At 30.5% G+C, this 24,573-nt stretch overlaps 1 protein-coding gene and 1 pseudogene across 1 annotated transcript; one reads left to right on the top strand and one right to left on the bottom strand.

The window, feature by feature from the left end:
• The first annotated feature begins 4,294 nt into the window (after positions 1-4,294).
• Positions 4,295-11,614, top strand: LOC128162256 (uncharacterized; annotated as a pseudogene).
• A 1,782-nt stretch (positions 11,615-13,396) lies between these two features.
• LOC128163572 (tyrosine-protein kinase receptor Tie-2-like) lies at positions 13,397-16,388 on the bottom strand. Its single transcript, XM_052827198.1, has 7 exons — positions 16,219-16,388; positions 16,067-16,128; positions 15,805-15,967; positions 15,652-15,713; positions 15,277-15,414; positions 14,854-14,931; positions 13,397-13,734 (listed from the first exon to the last, which is right to left on the bottom strand). The coding sequence occupies exons 1-7, from the start codon at positions 16,299-16,301 to the stop codon at positions 13,523-13,525; spliced, it is 798 nt and encodes a 265-aa protein (XP_052683158.1). The 5' UTR covers positions 16,302-16,388; the 3' UTR covers positions 13,397-13,522.
• Positions 16,389-24,573: the final 8,185 nt, after the last annotated feature.

Here is a 24,573-nt window from a genome sequence, read left to right as displayed (position 1 = left end):
CCTTTAAAGATTAAACGTTTGAAACGTTTTTTTAAAATAAACTTTTCTTAAAAATTGTTTTAACAATTGTCGGCAGATGCATATTAAATTAATCAAAGGTTAATTAATGGGACTAGTGTGAACTACAAAATGAAATTTACTATGAATGACAACGTTTGTTTAATAATTACCGTATGATTACCGTATATCCAACGAAAACAGTACTTTTCTCATAATGCTCTTTTTTTACCCAATATTATTGTACAACCAGAGTGTTCACTTTATTGTACTTTTTGTTGATAGAAACATATAGTGAATTCAGTTACCGTATATTAACCAATAGGAATGTAATAATTTGCAACATCTTTTACTTTTAGTAAGCACATTATAGCATGGTACTGCAACCATTGCTAAGATATATTGTCAACTTAACAATTGATCATTTTCGAAATTCTCGATCTACTTTTAGTTTATTGTACACCACATCAACAATTATAATCGTCTCGTTTGTCCTGCAGGGATAGATTAAACTGTTGTTGTTTTTACGAGAATTTTGGATTTTACACAATGGTTGAGCTAGTAAGAAATAAATCTTATGGTGAATATTAAGAGACCAGATACAAAGAGAAAGCATTAGGAGTTTAAACTGTACATGTATCATGTAATGTTATGGAATAGAAAAAATAAATTTTATTGTCATCATATAAAAATAAAGTTTGAATAAAAGAAATAATATATTGTTACGATGTTATATATAAAAGTTACTACTACCTAACCTACACTGTCTTAGCAGAAAAGCAGACCAGCCAGTGTGCAGTAACTTAGCATTGTTTACAATAGTGATTGCGAAGGCAAACAATTTGCAGCCGATAACTAATTGTTCATATTAGGAATCTGGTTTTCGAAGTATTTTGATTTTTTAAGTTTTAAGGCTTGAAGGAACTTTTGATAATTTTACCATATTCGCAAACAAAAGAATCAAACCTTACTTTAGCTAGAAAAAGAAAGTTTTAAAAAAGACAACAACAGCTTTTGTATAAGAAACTCTCAAAATGTTTTTTTATTGTTGTAAAAGCAGAAACTAAAATTCTAAGCATACTTTTTCAATTTCAAATTTAAAGTTCGTTTATTGAAAAGAAAATATAATTCATTAATTACAAAACTTTGAAAAGCTCCATTTTGTCTGCGTTTTTATATCTTCATGTTGAGAAATTGTGTATTTTTATTTTAACGTCAATTGAACTAAAATTGAATATGGATGCTTATAAGCATGACTGTTTTTGGCCTCCATTAATATCAGTACTTTTTTTAACTTCGGTCTGATCATCTGTGCTCAAAGTGTAAGTTAGTTAATATTTGCAAGTTTCATTTATTACTATTATTGCATTGTCGGTTACATGTCAATATTCGGACAAGTATGCGTGTATGCAGTTCTGCATAGATCGTGTTGACCTTAGTTGTATTTCAGTCTTAGTTTTTGAATTGAATAGGTTATGACTTTTCATAAATTTATTGGCTGATGGTATTAAATTATGATTTATCTAAATAACGTAAGATATGTTGTATTACATCAACCGGAGTCAGGTTGAAAAAAATGGTAGGGAAATCAGAGTGTGTCGGATTTTTTTTCTTTATTCAATGTAGCTTTGTACCAAACGCCATTGCCACTTACAGTCACTTCATGCATATCTTTTACAATTTAATGCTATGCTATGGTATGCGATTTTAATGATATGCTATGAGATTTGTATGCTATGCTATGAGATTTGTATGCTATACTATGAGAAATTGAACTGAAGGGCTTAATGTTATGGTATGCTATGCTATGCTATGGTATGCTATGAGATTTGAAAAAAACGCCTCCATACACAGAAGAGTTCCACACATTTCGAAGTAAAATAATAAGAAGCCAAAGTTTACCACAAATCTATCATGTAAACATTTATTTTTTCAAATAAAAACATTTAAAACCGAGTTAAAATAATGTTGTATGCTATGCTATGGTATGGTATGGTATGATATGACGAATGCGATTCTATGAGATTGTATGCTATGGTATGAGATTCCAATGCTATGCTATGAGATTTCAATGCTATGCTATGAAATTTCAATGCTATGCTATGCTATGGTGTATGTTGTAAAAGATATGCTTGAACTGACTGTAACAACACCAACACATTCATTGTAGAATTTCATACATCGGTGAAGAAGTTATTTGTACACATATGTTTATAGATATATGTATGTTAAAACACGTTTTATAGCAGAATAAGCAGTGCAAGGAAAATTGAAGCATGGTTTATTTGGTGTTTTTTTTGTTTTTTTGTGTTTCTTAATACCAAACTTTTTTTTATCTCAAAACTGTTAGAAAGGCATAATATCAAACTGAGTTATAAAATCATAGATAAGAGAACACAACTTTTTAAAAACCTTTTTGCCATTTGTTTTACCATTAGCATGACCACTGTGTCTTCGCGGGCATGTTAAGGCTTCCCGATGGATTTTACAGCGATATGTAGAAAGTCACTTGTCTGTACTTCAAACGATATGGCGTCATAATTAATTTTGACGTCACGATTTGCATTCCTGTCGATAGTTCTCAGGGAATGTTTCTTAACGTTAAAAGTGAATTATATCAAACCAGTATAATACCGCATGTTTCCTTCACATAGATGCTGCCGTTAATGCGAGACGTACAGAATTCATTCATATTAAAAACCAGCAATATGTTTTACGGTGCTACCGCAAGAATGAAACATACAAGTACCTTGCATCATTGTCAACCTATAATATTATTTACGTATCAACGAATGTCAACGAATTTTTCAGAGATTATTTCTCTACAATAAGTATACCGGGGCAAAGGTACTAATTTTAAAGGTCATGATATATACAACGCAACCCCCTACCCCTCTCCAGAGAGAGAGAGAGAGAGAGAGAGAGAGAGAGAGAGAGAGAGAGAGAGAGAGAGAGAGAGAGAGAGAGAGCCCAGTCCCTGTTTGTAGGTGTGTAATTTCCCACTTTTAAATTTGATGGTTTGACTATATGCAATATTTACATAAATTGTTTAACTATTTATTTTTTCTCCTTATTCCTTTTTATTTAGTTTAAAATATCCTATTGTTTATTTCCTCCCTACTCATATACTCATATACTCTTACCTGCCTACTGTACATGTATGCGCAATTAGCTTAAAAATGAATCGATATGAGAGTAAAGTATGGCTCTTGTTAGTATATATATTTAGATAACCTCTATATTAAAAAAAATCATATGTCAATGAGACAGGTATCGCAGTCTATACTGAAATAGCTAGTACACGCATTACAGATGTTTGATCCAACTCTAAATTTATCGCGGGAAATATAGTGCGAGAGCACTGTGACGTCATCCATAACTTTGTTCGTCTTTGTTTACGTATATCGACTCAATACGAAGATATGGAAGCAAGTAACAAATCTCTGAGTCTCGCCAAAGCATATGCGGTACTCGAAACGTGTCTTCATACTCGGCAGTTTAAAATCTTCGTTTTAAGTAAAAGACTATTTATAAACTAGTGGTTTGGAGACTGTCCCTGCTACGTGTAAACAACTGAATGAAGAAATTTCCATGCATGTAAAACAAGCTTGGCGCAGGTGAAAGATCAACACAATTTTAGAATATTGTACGTAATATTGGTAGAGAATATACATGTAAGTACTAATATGAATCGTACTTGGGAAACCTACGGATTTACCCCAATATTTTGTGAATCGCTTTTGATTAGTAAACATGTGCATTATTTTGATGATTTTGTGGAATGTTTCAACAAAATATTTCATAAACGAAATATCTATTACTCTCCCAAGCAAGAACTTCAAAGTATATGACTTAACAAAGGATTTTTATTAAAAATATGTATGATTTAATGTCATTAATCACATGCGCCGATGCGATTTATATAGATCATACGCATTATTAGGATTCGCCCGTCACGTGATTAGAAAGTGCATATGACGTCACAAAAATGCATCAAATGTAATGTTTAACATCGGTGTCAATAAATGTATCATAGATTTAAAGAAATACTCCCGGTCAAAGTATTTTTACGATGATTAAAAAAATATCGTTTTCCAGCCGTATTTTAGCATCGGGACGCCTTAACATTGCTGCGCTGAAGCTTGGTTTTTGTGTGTATCAAGTCATTTGGTATCAGTTAAATCATTTGTTCGAGGTACGAGGTGGTTTATACAATTTTTTATTTTATTTTGTTGCAAGTTCATTTTGTAGGACATGCATACATAATAACCATCTACTTTTTACACCTGACTTTTGCATGTCGTTATGCATTGATTTGAATAGATAAATGTTGTGACAAGAAGTATGGAAGGAACAGTCGAAGGTAGGATTTAATTCCATTTTTTTATTCTTTAGAAAGGTTTGTGTGCAAATATTGTTGTTGAATAGTTGATTATAAATCAAATTGTAGTTATAAATATTAAATGTATCGATTTTAACACTTAAAGCGATTATCAATATACATGTACATATTTATTTTATTTTCATTACTTTTTGTTTTGTTTTGTGTTTATTTTTTTTTTATTTATTCATTTTTTTTTGGGGGGGGGGGCGTCAAAATAAAGAACATTAAGATACTCGTGCTGTGCAATGGCAGCGACCAATTTAAAAAAATATATATATTTGTTTTTAAAAATATACCGAAAGACATTCGTTTTCTCTTTGTAAAATCATCCTTAAAAAGAAATCATTATGCATCATTATGTAGAATAAACATAAAATTATCGTAGTGACATTTAACCTTTATTATTTTGAAGAAAGGGAACATTTTTCATGATGCTTATCTTTGTGTTTGTTAGAGCAGATACACGAAACGCTCAATCGCAGTGTGAAAGAAATACAGAGATGTCTCTTACTTGTTACCTCTTTGTAAGTGCAAATATTAATTTTATTTTAGTTTTGCTCTAAAATTGCTTATAGTAAGGGCAGAGTTGATCACTTGCCAAAAAAGTGGATTACTGTATAATTTTCAAAATTTGATATTAAATGAAACAAGTGTGAAAATGTATATACGCATAATTGCATCCATGAAAAATTTATAATAAAGAATCCTTTTTTGATTATACTGATGTGATATTTACGATCGTAGCGTAATAAATGTACAATCTGTCATGAATCCCTTTATAGGATTACCTCAACATACTAGAAAAATGATTTGATATTCTTTGAATAATCTGTCATTTGTGACCGTATAAAACATTGTATTCTTTAAACTTAAACGTTTGAGTGATCTTAAGTTCCTAACATGTCAATCGACAAGTTTTTCTTCAGAAATGTATTTGTTACAAAGCTAAATATATATTTTTTTTATTTATACAAGCATCACTATTTTTTGTTACAGTGCACAAAAAATGATACAGTGTTCTGGGGTTTTTTTTCCCTAAAAATGAAATTATCGTTTAAACTTAGACATTATATCTATATTTAGAAACTAGGCAGATTTAAAAATCTTTTTCCTCAAATGTCTTCCTTTTTTTAAACCGGATATCACGATTTATTAAGTATATACACTGTTGGTATCAACCACTGAAAAGGGAGTAGGAATGTGTCTTGTTAATCTCTGACATTGTCAGTATAAAATCTTGCAACTTACACGGTGACCTAAATAGTAAATTAATGCAAATAAATTAATATTTATCATTATATGGTCATATAAATGTCACCTTAAGGAAGGTTGAATAAAAATAAAATGAAATATTATGATAATGACATTGCACATCATACACTGGATGATCCAAAAGTAATGTCACACAATCCAGCGCCATAACACTGGCGCTGTAAAATATTAATTCATACATAAAAAAATCCCCTTATCAAAATTATAATTTGAAGCAAAATTTTGATTAAATTTCGTTGAACACTTACAAGATATTGAAGTTTATAGAATGATAAATAGATGATGACATTGCTGCATCATGAATTTACGTCTTGTTTATGGTTTGTATTTATGTATAAATAACTTAATTTCGAAATTTGAAGAAAAACCAAAACAAACAACACAATTTTTTTTAAATTTTATACCACAGACTCTTTCTAACCGTTTTTTTAAATAAAAATTAGGGAACGTTACCTCGGATATATACGCAATGTCTTTTGTCTCTAAACCAAGGAATAAAAAGATTAACATCTAATATACTACCCCATCGATTACAAAAAGAGTAATATGCAACTTTACAAATTAAAAAAAAAATGTAAAATAGAACATTTTGGCCAATTTTTATAGAATACTAAATTACAAAATTCTACCAGAACGCCAAAGATCTAGAAAGACGTCGCTAGGATAAAGCGGCTATCCTTGCTTCATGCTCTAAAAATATATTATCCTCAGATATATTTATCATAATGCATTAACATTTTCAGATCTAAATTCAAATAGATAGATATATCAAAACACATGTTTTTGTCGTGTAAGGCGGATTTTACTCGATTTTATCGAATCTGTGACATTCCTTTTGGATCAACCCTCGTATTTGTCCTAAGAGAACTATAAACCATATTATCATCTCAAATTGTTATAATTTTAAACACGACCTTTTAATTATCAACACTTTCTGTAATCGGAACATTTTTATGGGATAGACTTAAAAAAAACTACATCTTTTTTTTTTTTTTTTACGAAAGATAAGAAAATGAAGAAAATCAGTCTTTGTAAAGAAATGTCTATTAAAATCCTAGATCGTCTGGGTTACTCATTAGACATTAGTTGCCGTTTTACGTCCTGCAACGTGTGTCCTTTATTGATATTTTCAATAGCCTTAATTCTGACTTCTATAAATTTCTTCATTTTAACTGAAAGTACAGTCGTTACCAAAACGAACGATGCCGTTTAAAGCTACTTAACGATGCATGTAAGATGAATCTAGATTTTAAAATATATTACCTTACAATCTTATGGGCAGGGCCAATTATGCAGAGAATTCCCATGTCTTTTATGTCAGGTGTTCATACTTTAAAGTTAAACCAATCCATTTACATTTAATTAACATTTTAATTGGCATTTGTATTAGATCTTCGAAAATATTATTCACAACATAAGCGTTGAGAAAACTAAATGCAAACTTCTTAATCCCGAGTTTCTGGATCAGGATCCGGTTGTATCAATATTTAATGGTTTATTAAAGCTTTATTAAACTCCATATATTTAATGAGTCATTAATTTCCGTTGTATCAAAGTTTAAATGAACGAATTCCTTCATTAAAACTCCATTAAATTCCCATATTTTAATGATGCCAATGGGGCTTCATTAACGCTTAATAACGCTAAATAACAATGGCGGCCAACGTGATGTTTCATCAATTAAGGCGAAGAAGAGCCGACAGAGTTTTTCGGGAACGTTTTTCTATTGACAATATGTGTGACGAGGAAATTCGGAGGAGATATCGGTTCAGTAAAGAATCCATAAAGCAAATTGTGGATATGATTGACCCAGTCCCAAAACCAAGAGATCACAAGCTCTCTCTAACGTTACAGAGTTACAGGTACATCACTGACAAAAAAACAAATTTACTTTGCCATTTGCACTGTTTGTCAATGGCCTCTGTCAAGCAACAACAAGGGCTAGCTTCCATTTGTTTAACTTGATTATGTCACATATGTCGTCATTTTGGTGGCGGATCCTAGAAATTTTTACATCTGATATTGAAGAATATTGATTTAACTTGCAGGCACGTAGCATCGTTTTTGAAAGTGGGGGGGGGGGGGGGGGCAGACTCATCCAAAAAAATCTTGACAAGCAAAAAAAAAAAAGGGGGGGGGAAATTTAAAGTTTTCCAAAATCTTCAAAATCCTAATCCAGGGGGGGGGGGGGGTTGGCGTAGTATATGACTTCAATTTCACTCCTTATTTCCTTATTTTCATATCAATTTTTTACATACTCCCAAAAAAGTGGGGGGCCAACTCCGTGATAATTCAATTTTTTATATAAATTTTAAAAAATTGGTTGCTGCGAGAAAAAGCAACGTGCCTGACTTGTGCACACAAAAAATGGAACTCTGCATTTTTTTTTTCAAATATTCCTACTTGTCTTTATCAGTTACACTTTGATTTTGTTTACACTTTGATTTTGTTTACAAAAAAAAGTGACATCGAATTTTATCCACCTTTGTATAAATGATCAACATGCTAAGAACGAAGATTTGCCGGGTTTTTTTTTATTAAGCCTACCGGTTATATAATTAATTTAGGAATAAGAAATCATTCTTTGAATATTATGAGGTGATACTTTTGGTCGGGGCGTGATCAAATCCAATAAAGGGCTTTATTGATCACGCCCCCACCAAAATTATCACCTCATTATACTCAAAGAATGATTCCTAATTACTTATATATGTATAAGTTTATGCCATTGTTCGATTAAGTATAAAATATAAATAACCAAACCCCACTGGCGCCTTAATTATACGTTATTTGAAGTTTTTGCCTTTATAGTACAAAATCGAAACGTAGTGTTATCACAGGCAAAGATACTGAAAAATGTAAATATTTTGATGTAACATCAATTTTTACAATACATTTTGTTGTGAAATGTTAAACATTTAAATTACATATATATAAAACACATGTTTGCAGACTTGAAAGAATTTTAACAATACTGTTGTTATTTATTGTCATTTCAGAATACATGTAGTTTTACAGTTTTTTTCCCAAATACTACTTTTACTACTTATAGAAATTTATTTAAGGGGTAAGGTCATGATTTTGGTCAATTTTTTCCCCGTTTTTAATATTACAATACTACAGTAAGGCATATCTAATAGTCAACCAAAATTTGATAAATATATATTAATTTATTGAGTGATATGGTACCTATAGAATTTAGAAAGATTTTCATTTAATAAAGTTGCATCTCTTAAATTCTCTGGGACAGTTTGTTGCTACTGAATTCTTTTTTTGCTGTCTGGTGCATATTTGTCCACTTTGTTTTTATTTCTTTAATCGATCGATTTGAAATTCCTAAAGCATTAAATTGTGACGTGATATTTTCCCATACTTTCTTCTTTTTTTCGTTAGTGATGGTATTCGTAAATTTACTGTTAATTATGTCGGTATTTCTTCCACCAAGTCAGCAAGTAGCTGAATTTCGCTTGTATCAAAATTCCCCCCCCCCCCCGTTTCTACCTGACTTTGTTTGGACGTCGGCGTCTGTCATCTTGCTAGAATGTTTACAAACAAAGCAGACGCCCCGGAAGTTGACGAGCATAGCATTATGGGTAATATTTAAAGAATAAGAAAGCTTTAAGGACTCATTAATATTTTAATGCTTCATTATCTAACAAACCTTTAATAACGGTTTTGTACAACAACCTTTAATGTGTTTATTAACTAATGATTTGTTTAGAATTTAATGATTCATTAGGCTTAATAACACATTAAATTTAATGAACCGTTGATACAACCGGCTCCAGGGATTCAAACCTTAAGTTAGTGTCAAAATGGTATTATAATAAATATGGATAAAATATGAATAAAGTAAAAGTGTATGAACTTTTATCATATATTCTTCTATGTACATTCTCAGTCACAAAGGATAAACTAAATGAATTGTTATTTTTGGGAGTTGATTTTAATCAACTCTCCTATGCAGTTACTCAGACAAACCGAAAGTGAAACAGTGTTTGGACCTAAGCACAAATCAATACCGCTGACAACACTTAGTTCTTCAAAATAATCGATAAATTCGATGTAATGTATGCTAAAGCATTGTTTTTCAAGGAAACTTATTTATAAATGTCTTGAAAATAGTCAAATTTTAAATGGTACGAACAATTTTAATATTTTTATGCATGTATTCGTATGTATTCCTACGCCAGAGTTCAATATGGTCTCGTTCAACTCGACGCTCGGCTGTCTCCGTAAATCCTTGTCGGAGATTTACGGTGTCAGCCGAGCGTTTGGTTGAACGAGACTAGAGTTCAATATTGCTTGGATCCATACAATTTTCGAGTAATATTTCTATTACTGATACATAGTTTGACTGAATTATTCTTATCTTTAAATATTATTTAACAAGATTCATATGGGGTTTTTTCGACATTCTTGTCGATAAAGTCCAAAAGTTCATACTATAAAAATGGGCGTAATTCAAATTAGAAACTACGTGTACACAGGATGAATGACCATCTTTAAGTCCTCCTTAAAGATAGCTTAAAGGTGTTTAAAGGTAGCTAAAAGACGATCTTTAAGCCACCTTTAAGCTATATGTGTTGCTTAAAGGTGGCTTAAAGAAAGCGTAAAGATGGCTTAAAGGCAGCTTAAAGACTATCTTTAAGCCACCTTTAAGCCACCTTTAAGCCACCTTTGAGGACAACTTATAGGTCCTTAATGTCCAAACTTCTTTAAGCCACCTTTAAGCCACCTTTAAGCTACCTTTAAGCCACCTTTAAGCCATTAAATTTTTTTTTTCAATATTGTGCTTAATTTCCAACAAAATGTAATAACTTTATGAAAGAAAGGGTATTAAAACGGTTTTTGTTCCAGAAAGAAAAATGAAAAAAAACCACAAAAAAAAAACCCCGGCCACGGCGAGAATTGAACCCGGGGCCCTTAGTTTACTAGCATCACCTTCCTCTGCGCCACTGCAACTTACATATATATGAGCGTTTTTATATCCTATATATCAGTGGATATTGAATCACTGTATCGAATGTGTTTACTTGAAAAGATTTTGACAAACCATTCAGTTTGTAACAATCAATTATATCTAATTTATAAATTACATGCATGCATGTATTTAGAATGAAATACGGAACTTGGTCTTCAGTGAACAAAAATATATTATACCTAAATGGAAACCGTTAGGTTCAGTATAGTAGGCTTTCTTAGTTAATAAATTTAAACCGAGTAGATATAAGAGCGACGCCCTAGCAGGCGAATGTTTGAAACGCAGGTGGCTGAAAAGGCCTGCATGCTTCTTGTTTTATATACATAAGGATGCGATAGTTTTTGCTTGTTACAAAGTCGTTGTTTATTAAAGTGATCACTAAAAACAAATCAAGATTTTAGAAGCAGCGCAACACTATAAACAACAACTTTTAATTTACTGGTATGATTCTTGAATGTAGATAATACATTTTTTAAAAGCACCTTGTTTTATAAAAAGATCTTTCTTTTAAGAATACTAATAGAACATTTTAACATTTTAAAGCATAAAAGGCGTGAGTTTTTATTTTTCAGAGAGACGTGCTTAACTAACGACCAAACATTTCAGGCTTTGATTGATCAAATAACGGATCTGAAAACAGAAAAAAATATGGAGTTGAGATTTATGTGGATGGATTTGATTCATGACGTCATAGAATCAAAAGTCAAGGTATTTTCAAATTAATGTGCCTGCCTTTTTGGGGTTAAATTTTTTGCCCATATTGTAATTATTTTGTAAAAACGAATCGATAAGCGTGTATCGGATATGAAACATATTTCTAATTTTCTTATAAATTAATATTTGTGTATTGGTATTAAGTAAGTAATACACACGTAAGGTTTAACACACACTATTGATAAAAAGGTTTGTTCTTTTTTTTCTAGAAACTGGAAATGGATCTAAAAAAAAAAACTCATTCAAAAGCAGGACCAATCTAAAACAAAGGGTGTTGATTGCATCTCAACTATTTGCATTGGAAGTTAAATGGAATATTAAATCATCATGTCAGTGTACAGCTACTACTATGTCAAACTATATAAAACACACTTAGTAACAGCAACAAGATGGTGCCTCAAAAAATAAAAACCTGACAGCTGCAAATAGCATTCGTGTAAAAACAAACCACATATGTATTTGTAAGTAAGGTACATGTAGGTAAAGTTTGGTTGAAGATGGGTGTGCCAAATTAATTGTCATTTTTAATAACAATAATGAAACGGGAATGACCTTACGATAACTTGTCAGTTACAGACATCATCAAAATGATAGGAGTTTAAATTCTAAGTTATTTTAACAATACAAAAGTGACCTATCTATATGCTGATCCTCCACACTGACAGAATAATATTATCTGTAAAACTATGTACAACACATTCAGTAAGAGCAAGAGTAAAGTACATCTCTCTTATAACTCGAAGACTGAGATTCAATATTTTGTTGACTAACCCATCAAAAGGGAAGGAAACTAGAAATATGTTTTAAAATAAATCAATTTATTATCGTATACTATAATTAATCGTATGTATTTTCATTAAAAAAAATCCGGTACAATAGAGATAAAAAAAATTAATCGCTTAGTTTGAATTTCCCACCACAATGCTGCCATTGAACTGTCACCCATGACTTTACACCATCCATTCCGGTTTGTTTTATCAACAAAGGATGATTGCATGGGTATCAGATCATGATATTTGCTCTAAATGACAAGTTCTGGAAAAATTGAAACACTATCGATTTGAGACAGTTCTTTTACCTTTGAATTTCCACTAAAGTACAAACCAACTTCAAACGGAGCATTTTTATTGAAATTATACTTTTTTAGTTTGCAAAGAACTTGACTTGAGATGAACATTGAATAATACCAACTGTCATTCACTTAATGAAAATGCATATTATTATTATGCATACTGTAAGTTCCTTATATTACGCGAGTACCTTTTTCCGCGATCCCGCTGGTTTGTGTCAAATCGCGAGAATATGAAATCGCGAACGTTGAACTTTTCTCCTTATTTCTTGAAGTTTTCAACTCTCAGAAAATAATGGCGAGATTTCAAAAATCTGCGAAGGATGCTTCTCGCGATTTTACGCGGGTATTAATTCCTCGCGTTTAATTAGAAATTTACAGTACATGTATTTATTCTTTAGATTCACATGCTAACCTAAATATAATTGTATTCGGTCGATTACTTGAGTAACAAAGGCATAAATCGGTGGGTTATTTTTCAAAGCACTTTGTGCATCGTATATGCAAAAAAACAACGGAATAGATGATGTGACGTCAAAATAATTATTTTTTTGGTTTTTAATACAAAAGAGCTCTACACCAATTTCTCAATCTTTAAAGCTTAAAGCTTAATTCTGTAGTTTATTACCAAAACAGCATGACCACTTGTGATAATTAAAACCACTTTTTTTTTCAAATAAAAAATGTTTTTGACTTTCCCTCCCCTTTAATTAAAGCACTGTAATCATTCAAAATCGAAAAAAAAATGAACGAAATTGTGACTATGCCCTTTTAACTGAAAGGCGACTGAAAGACGAAAATAAGTGACAGAATGCAAAAGAGCTGCCTCTCAGTCTCTTTTCAAGACCTTTAAGTTAACAGTAAATAGGCTGTTTGACGCAAATTCATCATTTTTTATTTTTTATTTTTTTTGCATGTATAAAGTAACTATCTTTCTTTTCATTAGAGAAATGACACCAGATCAGCAATCCATGTAACAGTACATTTATTTTGAAAAACATTGTATACAAGTAAGTTGATACAATTTAATATCAGTACAATAAGTGTTAACACATTTGCGAAACATATACATTTTGTTAATATTTGAAGCCACTTTAACAAATCATACGGAAACATTAACTGTTAAAGGGCATGTTCGGTGTTTTTCTAATAGATATGTGTACAGATATATAAATGTTATCAAAGAAGCCACTATTGCTAGTCCAATAAGTGCATTCCGAAAACCACCAGAATCGTTACGTTTTGTGAGCGCTGATTCACACATCTTATTAGTTGCATTATTGTCGTCCACATCGAGAGCTGTGCGAAAAGAAACTATAAAGTAAATTCCAAACGATAACTCTTGTTTTTACTATAAAAAAAAACAAAGACTCCTTCCATGATAAACATTGAAATCCAATAAAAATATTTATTCTATTATTGATTAAAAATACCGATAATATCATTAACATTCAATAATGAAAGAAATAGTGGTATTATATCTTGTTTAAATTAATTTTCATTGCAAGTGCACAAACAAAAACATTTAGATTTGCATTTCAAGTCTTTTATAACAAAAAATGTACATACATTACCAAGACAAACTTGTTTCGTTCATAATTATTCATTGGTAGCGAGTTTTTCTTGTTTTGCGTTTGATCACAATAAAAAAAAATGAGATAATCCTTAACTTCTTGAAAAGTAGCAGGAGGTTAAAGTTGTTGCAATTGTAAAATTCTATGTAAAGTTACTTCCTATAACTTTACCATTTCTTCAATAGATAACGTTAGCCGTTAAACAACTTTGATACTTTTTTATTGTGAATACTCAATGAGATTATTTAACAGCAGCTTTTTGTGTTCGGCTTCGGCAGATCACAGTTGTGTCCGTATGATACATCCGGCAAATATTACGATCAGCGCACACATTGCGCCTTGCATTACGTTATTTACTATACAAGACACCTCATGCTAGCCTTTAATCACGTGCTTAATCATGATATATATCTACTGTTTTGGGGTACAATAGACTTGGTATCAGCAAGGAAATAGGTTTATAATAGATCAATTTTTACCATTGTACATCATTTTCCGGAAATACTAAAACAAATAGTGAACTTCCAAATTTATACAGACGTCATTGAAAATATGATTCTAATGGTGATGTTAAACGTTCAAAAGTGTTCTTATATGTTCAGTTATGTTCAATTATCAAGATGATGACTAAAATTCGATAATACAATCCTTATAGTCATATTAACTTCTGCATGCCATTCGAAATAGCTACATATATGTTCAATAATGTTTCTCAGGATAATGTGTTTGTACGATAAAAGCATAACTGTTTGAACATCATTTTTCCAAATGATATATAAGTGCTCGAAAGTTAAAAAAGAAATGAAATTTGAAATTACAGTAACGCTAAACACATAGGAAAACTAAATTATACAGTTACCTTTAATGTTTGTGATATTTCCGTTGAAACTTGTGGCTGTGACGTCGACACTCCTGCTGTTATAGACTACTGAGGAGACTACATGTAAAAATGTTTAGAAATTCAAAATTAATATTGATATATATGTTTAGTGTCTTCACCTATAACTGGTATGTTACACAGCATAGATAATTAAAAAAAAGTTTGTAATTATGCTTATTTTATTTCTTTTATAAAAACAGAATTTTGTTAAGAAATTTTCAATATACAGGTTCCGGTAAGTTTAATAAATTATCAGAAAATCGTTCTATGTATCATCTTTTCGACATTATAAACGGTTCTTTTTAATAATATTTTGTTATAAAATTAAGTACTGCTAACGATTGAAATAAATAAAAAAAATGATTAAATTATAATTTATTATTTTTTTTCGCAGAAAATTACCGTTTAGTGATCTTCTGCAGCCGTTAACAAAATCACAATCAGTTTCTTCACAGGTGCATCTCAACTGACATTCATTTCCATATGAAGGAAAGGGACACTTGACGTCACAGTCCTTTCCCAAATATCCAATTTCACAGGCTAAGATATGAAATACATGTAGTATATAAACTTTATTAATGGAAATCGGTAATATGAGAAAATATCTTTCAACAGTTCACTTGACCTACGTAAATATTTCTATATATACAGTTTTCACGATAATATCCCTAACATAGGTTATAGTGATATAGATAAAGGGCAAACATTAAAAAAATATATATATTAGAAATGTACATTATAAAAACTAAACAACGGATCTATGATAAGCTTACCTACCTATGCATTTCGTCTTCTCTTTATTCCACATGTATCCTTGACAACAATAACTTCCATTTTTCCTTCCATAGCAATGTTAAAAATCGTTATTGTAAGCGGGCTTTTACATATGATTGATTAATAAGGTTTTTAACGTGACATCTAACTACATACCCACTACAAACGTTCTCAATAGTTTTCCCTGATGAATTTCTACAACCATCCACATGATCACAGTGTTCATTTGTGCAGTTACAAACTGACTGGCAATCTTGGCCGAATAGAGGATAGATACACTTGGTGGCACAGTTTATTCCTGTATAACCTGATGTACAGGCTTTAAAAATGGATAAGTGTATGTTTGGTCAAAATGAACTTTTTTAAAACTTACAATTTAAAACTATATCAATAGCATTATTATAGCTGTTGCACTTACGTATACAATTGTTTTGTATTTTGCTCCAACGGTACCCTGAACAGCAATAAGTTCCATTTATACTGCAACAATGGTATAGATAAATCGTGTAAAACATCAAAAATTTACCAAGCACCCTTTCACACATAGTTTTCATTTGTGTGTTTACTTACCCCCTACAAAGGGTTGCATATATGACTTCAAACTCCCATAGAAAAGTCACAAATAAAAAGCATATAATCTCTGTATTCTTCATTTTAGCACGCTGAAACTAAATATTAAATTCCAAGTTTCCGAATTTTTTTGTAGCGAAGTTTGTAATTTGAAATTACACTTTCCTTGTTCTGTGATGATTGAAGGACGTTAATCAGGAATTAATGAAATAAGCATCGAATGTAAATTTCTATCTATGATTTGATTTCCTGTAAAAATGATCATAACTTTCAGATACATGTAATTAAATTGTAAAAGTCCTGGAAAAGAAACTGAAGGACAATGACACGCAATTCAGTAACCATTCGGATGAATTGAACTTCTCTCATGGATTTTCGGTAAATGCAGTCATTGCGTTATGAAATTTGACTACTTTTCAGCAACTGGTAAATATAATTGATGATTTATTCAAACTTGTCCTCCAAAGAAGTTTAAAGAAATTCGTTTAAGATATATCAAGAAAATATGCGAATCAATTTTTTTTATTGACAATATTTGTGAGTGTAAATTCAGTTTACTTACAACAAATCAAATCAGTATTCTTTACACTTTCCTTGTTCTGTGATGATTGAAGGACGTTAATCAGGAATTAATGAAATAAGCATCGAATGTAAATTTCTATCTATGATTTGATTTCCTGTAAAAATGATCATAACTTTCAGATACATGTAATTAAATTGTAAAAGTCCTGGAAAAGAAACTGAAGGACAATGACACGCAATTCAGTAACCATTCGGATGAATTGAACTTCTCTCATGGATTTTCGGTAAATGCAGTCATTGCTTTATGAAATTTGACTACTTTTCAGCAACTGGTAAATATAATTGATGATTTATTCAAACTTGTCCTCCAAAGAAGTTTAAAGAAATTCGTTTAAGATATATCAAGAAAATATGCGAATCAATTTTTTTTATTGACAATATTTGTGAGTGTAAATTCAGTTTACTTACAACAAATCAAATCAGTATTCTGAAATTCACATGCCGTCACTCTACATTTCTATCTCTTTTCATGCGTTTGGGATTATTCTTTCCATTCCGTGTCTATTTTGACATTTCTTGAATTTTTGTAATCATTCGTATGATTAAATGCTATATGGTTCATCTTTTATCTTGCTGTGTATAAAAAACATTATGGAACTCCTGACTGGTGTTCTGACTCCATGGGTTATACTATTATGAACTTTTTTGTTTGATATTATCGCCTTCAATAAGCTTCATCTTTTAATATCATGTCTATTGGAAAGTGTTCAATTTTTGCTAGTTCCATTCAGAAGGCAATCTAGTGTCTGCTGTCAATGGCCGAATCTGCAATATAATTTTGACTAATACTAGGTCCCTCAGCGTATGGTAATCATTGCTTATTTGGATTTCTAAAGACTTTTCTGTGATGTAACTCCTGTCGTAAGATATACGAATATCGGTATTCACAATAGGCTACTGAGCTGTTTCGACCTATAATGTCAAATACTCCACACTTACCCCCCCCCCCCCCCCACACACACATTTTGAGTGCAGTTGACACTAATATAATTAATTTATTCATTAAAGCTTCATTGCATAATTGAAATCTCCAAACCAAAAAATTGATATTATAAAATGAAGTTTTTAAGTAAAGTATGATCTATTTTTATACTTTTAAAGTTGTAAAATAAATTAATAATTTAATAACAATATGTTCAGGATGAAGCAAACACAATGTATTTGCATATTTTGATCTATTTTTTGAATTTTAAAACTTGTATAAAAAAAGAATATTTAAGTCCAACATGCAAATGACTGTGTTTCCTTCTTCCTGAACAAAGTCAAAATCTAATATCATGGTAAATGACGGAAACAACAATGTATCATTTGCGTTAGTATGAAAATAAAAGTGACTTTAATCGATTGATTAACTGGATGGAATGGTACCATTTTTATCATACATTAAAATATAATTAACATTCATTATACATGTTATATATGTTTTTCACTCTAAATAAACACGATGGTTAACTGTCATCAACATTAAGTTATGTTTTACGAAGCATAAACACGTATCATTGGCAACCACAGAATCAATGAAGCATTTTAATGTACATGTACATGTACTTTGAATCCTAGTTTTCTAAATGATTTATTGATCACTTTTTTCTTCATAATTATCAAGGTTTTTTTAATCTTTCTAAAATAGCCCATGTTTTTTTTTTTTAAATCGGTACATGTACATATACATGCACGTATTTTACTTCAATAATTAAAGGAAATTTAACGTTCATAAACATTTTCCGTACTCTTACATGTACATAAAAATAGCATATTTATCTAAAAATTGAACTTTGAAGTTTGTATTCGTTAAGCTATCGAAATGTGTATATTCCAACATTTAAGTTTATCTTTATCAGAACAAGGAAATCGGAGCATGCGTTTTAAAGAGTGTTTTTTTTTTATTTATGGCTAAGCCCTTGGTTAAATGTAGGATTGTTGTGACGTGAATGATATTTATTGCTTCAATATTTTGTGTCGTTTATTCTACAACAACAAATCAATCGATTTAATGGATTTTTTTTTTCATTTTTTTTTTAGGTTATTTAAAAATGATCGTACATATTCTTTATATAGTTTTAGTGAAGTACTTTATACTGATGAGTCCAACACGTCCAATTTTTTCCAAGTACAGTAACATGATGACTGACAGTTCAGTTGAGGATTATTGCATTTTGTATTATAATTGTTTCTTTGAAAGATAATTTTACATTTAAACATTATTAAAATTAGGGAAGTTGTTTTCATGTTTTCACATGCATGCAAGTTTTGAGTTGCCAAATTTGAATATATATATATATAAAGTATAATGTCATGAGTAAAGATTTTACAAAATAAAGCATCAATGACATACAGATTATGTATGTTATCTTTATACGTTTATAAATTTAGAACTAAAAAAAAAGAAAAAAAAACTTTAAACGTAACAATGGTAATTTAGAAATTTTTTAGATCTTTTTATTGTTCAAAATATTATAAACGAAAGTTTAAAGACAGAGTTGCGATATGAGCACATTGTCTCAAGGAATATCATTTTTTCTGTAAGATTGCGTGGATTTTAATGATTTATTAGGATCAGTTGTAACTGTCGTAGCTAAATTAAGGGCAACCTTGGAGAGCAGCATTGTTGAGGTATTTTTAATCTGTTTTGAAAGCAATCCACATATAAAAAGACTATCAAAGAAATGTATTAAACACCTCAAGATGAATGCGGATTTAATGCCGAGTAAGGACCCATCTAATTCAAGTGTATCCAAGTCATTTTGAGTATACTTTAAGTCAATGAAATCGATGACTTCAACTACGGTTCTTAGATATTTAACGTGTCAGTGTGGTTTCAAAAAAATATCTAAACGATTTTTAACCAAAGTAGATTAAATGACATTGTTTCTGGAATTCTCATCATACGATTGTTAAATAAAAATGACATTACATTTGATGAATTATTCATCAAAGTTTAAATAATTAGAGTAGTGATAATATTATGCGTTTCACTAGCATACTCGCTTTTTTATATTATATCCCGATATGTTTTAACCCAGTGTGTTTTTGTCTCGATTGTGTAAAAATCGGTTCGCAAAGGAGTAAGATATTTACACGATTTTCATGCGCAGTAAATTGAATGATATTTTTGAAATTCTCCTCGTACGAGTTAACCACACAAACAGCCCCCCGCTCATTTGCTGCGTATATGTACTTATATAGCTATGCCTAAAAAGTAGAGTCAAGAGAAAAAAAGATAGAGAAAGAGAACGAGAGAGAGAGAGAGAGTGAGAGAGAGAGAGACAGACAGACAGACAGACAAACAGAGAGAGAGAGAGGAGAGAGAGAGATGATGACATATACACAGAACGTGCATTGGTTATATAAAAAGCTAGAATGTAATTGTTTTGGAAGGGTTAAGGTTGGAGTAAAGCTCAGTTATGTGACCCGAATCCATCATAAATATACGAGAAAATTAGTAGTATACATATTCATAAACAAAAGGTACCAAAAATTGAAACAATATTTTGATACGTGATGTTAAAATGTGATTGACACCCTTACATCCATATCTTAATTAATGCGCGCTTTGAAAGTAAAAAATAACTGTTCCTTAATATTGAAGGCAATGCAGAAAATTTAAATCGTGATAAAGTGTTTGCTTAGTAAAAGAAATCTTAAAACGTTGATTGTTTGTATAATTATTGTAAGTTATGACGTAGTAATTCTATCTCAATGACCAGTTTAAAATTACACTGTATAATAAACAAACGATAAATGATGTTTATATTCATTGTTCAAACTTTATGATTTTTATTTATATTTATATTATATTTATATCAAAACATTTTCTAAATAATTATATTTATGCATGGATCCCCCGTCTCAGGAAAAAAGTCAAACTTATTAAATAAACAATATAAAGTTACTAAGTTACTAATCGACTCTTGACCCCCTCCCCCTCAAAGAAAATTGAAATAATACATTATTATTTTTTTTTATATTAGTAACCATTTATTTCATCATTCTTGAACATTGCATCTAGATTGAGATGTTTGAAATTTATTTTAAGTCATTTGATTTTTTTTTTTTTTTTCATTTCGTTGCATTATAAATATACAATGTCTAAGATTGTATGAATCATTTACCACCCTGCTCAAGATCAATGAAATAAAGATGTACAACATCTCTACCCCTTTACGATAAGCATTGCATTAATGGCAAGTAAAAAAATTACATGATCAACATGACAAAATATATCATTTCCATACTTACATATCAACCGTTTAAAAAAAGCAAATTCCATTTTAAAGCAGTGAAATGGATTTTATTATTGAGATAATGAGATAATCCTGATCTGACTTCAAACATCATTCCCTTGTCCAGTTTGTGATTGCTGATGAAGTTCCAGTCGATGTGTATATAGCATAATCAGCATTATCACAAATGTAATTGATGCGAGAACGATAATTCCAACCATTAATGGTTTCGTGCTTGATGGATCACTTTTGTAAATGTGGTTACAAGATGGACTAGGCTACTACTAGTGTTCCTCTCTGTGTTTTTGAACTTATCAGTTTCTAGGAAACACAATGAAAATAAACAAGCATTTTAAAAGTGCCGATATACAAATACACTTAAATTGAAAGTACAGTAATTTAGGTATCATTTGTAGAATATAAACTGTTTTATCGATAAAGTAAGTAAAAACATAGAAAAAACAACAAACAGACAAAAACTAAAACAAATTTTCAAAGAGATATAAACAAGCTAATGTCAATATTAGTTCCAAAATATTTAGTTACATTAAATACGCATAGGATTGTTAGATATTTAAAGTTAAACGAAATATGATCTCTGCTATCTGTAATCTGTAGAGATCACTTACTTATTTATATTACATGTACTATATTAAAATAATAAAATTGATTTTTTGGTCTTTAATACCGATAAATCGGAAGAGTACTTTAAAATTTGTTTTATAAATTTTAAACATCATTGATACTTGAAGATTACTAATTTGTTTTTTAATATTTTCTCAATTAAGCTTTGCTAATTAATAATCAACGAATATTCTTAACTAATTCTGAAAGTATTCTGGATTTTTTGGATCTTACAATCTTACCAGTGCGCATTCTATTCACGTTAAATCACGGGAGGCTCTTTATTTATGTTACAACAATATCACATTTACATGAATAAACTAGAAAACGATAATACAAAATTAATACATGTAAATTTTCATTGGAAATTTGCTTTATATTCTGTTCATATATATTTAATATCATAATTTCTTATCAGAGAAATTATACGAAAACAAAATTAAACATATATAAACTTGCATTAAGTACTTACTTTTGTCTTCATGATGTCAAAGAAATATTTGATTAATTTGACTGGATTTTGTTCAATGCAACTTCATTTATTTTCTCCAAAATCGTTTCGGAGCGATTCTGCAATTTTCTGCTACATTACATGTTTATGGAAGGCATTCAAACTGTAGTGAGGGCCTAGCAAGAGACACAATTAGATTATTCTAACTAAGGAGAGTGTAGTGAAATTAATAGCATTATTGTAGGCTTATAGCTTTGTTATGTTAATATCAACAATACAGGGGTTATATATATATATATATAGTTAAGATTTGGTCTTGCTGGCTCAACATTTATTGTCGCAGCTAGGTTTTCCATGAATATGTCTCAAAATTTAAATATTACTGTTTTGGTATTTCTTTCACAGAGTAATTGGAAAACAAATCTAGAAAGGAAATTGATATTGTCAGAAAGTGCTGTCCTTTGAGAAGGGTATCAAATGTTCTCTATCCAAAAAAAACCCAAAAAAAACAAAACACTCGTTTAAAAGATATGTTACTTTTCTAAAATTTTTAATACCTTTGCCTGTTCTGTGTGAACTACAAAATGAGTGCTTACATGTATGTACCAGCTGAAAAGCAATTTCACATTGTTTTCAATTTATACACATTTTTTTATTGGGTGCATTTCGATCATGTAAATAATCTCAAAAAAATTACAATGAATCTGACTTACTTAAAAAAGAAGTGCGCATGGGAAAAAAAAATGATGAAAAATGGAATTTTAAAATCTCTTAAAATTAAGATATGAGGCGTGTAACCTTTTGTTAATTTCTATTATGATATTTGATCAATTGGACAGTGAAAGCTTGAAGGGGGTAAACATTTTCCCCCAGTATGTATCTTTTCTCTGACGAAGATAAGCCACGTTGCTGCTGGTCACTAGGTCAATGTTGATACATTTTTTATAGAATCTATTGCATAAAATAGCAAGCCTGTATGTGAAGCAAAATACTGTACGGCAAGGAGTGGACAAGGATTAAATTTATTTCTTAAATGGACCTTCGGTAAATATATCTGATTTGTGCAACTAATGAATAGATAATATGTGAATTATGAAACCATTAGATTATGTATATCTGTACGGAGATATGGCAGTCAGTGACTAATGTTTGCACGAATAAACATGTTGTTTGTAGACTCCCTATAAATTAAAAAAAAGGGTATTTCATTTTTGTGGGTTTTTTTACTATTTATATTTTATGCACTGGAAATATATTTTTTGTCTCTTAGATAAGAACTTGATCCGTTTTCCCGTTCGGTTTACATGTACTCTCAGAAGGATATCACAAATAAATTCAGGATGCTGAGTAATGCACGTTGTGTGCTCATTTATGTAGCACGCATAATGTTCAACCTCACAACAACATATTAATATTAGAAAGTCATTGAATGCATGAAAATTAAACAATAATAACACAGATGCAGGCTAACCTTCTTTTGGTTAAAATTGTACATGATTGTTCTGTTTTTGCTGCATGTATGAGCCTCATTCAGAGATCTAACATCTTCCTCCATTAACTTTTTACTTCAATTTTAAGTTTCAATTCACATCTGTACATGTACATGACTAAGCGTGTATAAGATGTGATATGTCGGATTAAGAATACGGCTATTCAGACAAACGAGAATGAGAAATTTGATTGTATAACTTGGATTTGAGAACCTAATTTAATTCTAAAAATTCTGCTATTGAAGATCATTGGAATACCAGGCCACAGATGTCCAAACTATAAAAAAAAACCAGTAGAATCATCTTTACGCAAGTTCTATGGTCGATGCAATGATCTTGTCAGCAAGTTCTATGTTTCATTAAGACACGTGCTGACTGATGTTTTTCATACTTATTAGACCATTTTTAATTATTATTACACCGTACTGACTACGGTTTCATGATCATCGTGGGGGTGTTGAGGAAGCATATTGAATCTGAGTTACACGTAATTCCGTGAAATCACAAATCTTAGTTATATTGTACATATTCAAATATTTAAGCAACGAAACGTAGATCAGAAATTTGTTCGTATTACGTAGATTTACACATTGATGACGTCATGACTGAAAGTTGAATGTCATGTGGATTTAATCGGAAAGCATTGAAAACATATTCAAAATATAATCTAAGAACTCTAATAAAGTATTGCTGTGTGATTTATTGAACATAAGAATACTGGGAGAGATGTTAGTTTTATCAATCATTCGCTAAAATGTATGTACATTTACTTTTATATCTCGGCCAGGCTTTTCTCTGTCGTTGAATGCGATATAAAAATTCGACTAGAACAACACTGCCCCGAAGGTATTGAACTTAAAAATTTTCACGTATCGTTAGTTTGATCAATGCTTAAATTCAAAAGTGCTGCTAGAATCCAACGTTTTGTATTGTTTTGATGCAACATATCGTTTTCCATGAAATCTTTATACAAGTTGAAAAGGTT

Source organism: Crassostrea angulata, chromosome 9 (assembly GCF_025612915.1).
Source record: "Crassostrea angulata isolate pt1a10 chromosome 9, ASM2561291v2, whole genome shotgun sequence".
NCBI classification, from domain to species: Eukaryota; Metazoa; Mollusca; class Bivalvia; order Ostreida; family Ostreidae; genus Magallana; species Magallana angulata.
Note: the sequence above shows the minus strand (reverse complement) of the source record. Positions and strands in the feature narration are given on the sequence as shown.

What these genes read in the sequence shown, in the direction of transcription:
- LOC128163572 (XM_052827198.1), bottom strand. Translation starts at nt 16,301, where the DNA reads ATGAAGAATACAGAGATTATATGCTTTTTATTTGTGACTTTTCTATGG. An exon ending in AGAGAAGACGAAATGCATAG is followed by an intron (nt 15,415 to 15,651) that starts GTAGGTAAGCTT and finishes TTCATATCTTAG; the next exon opens with CCTGTGAAATTGGATATTTG. An exon ending in CTGCAGAAGATCACTAAACG is followed by an intron (nt 14,932 to 15,276) that starts GTAATTTTCTGC and finishes TTTTACATGTAG; the next exon opens with TCTCCTCAGTAGTCTATAAC.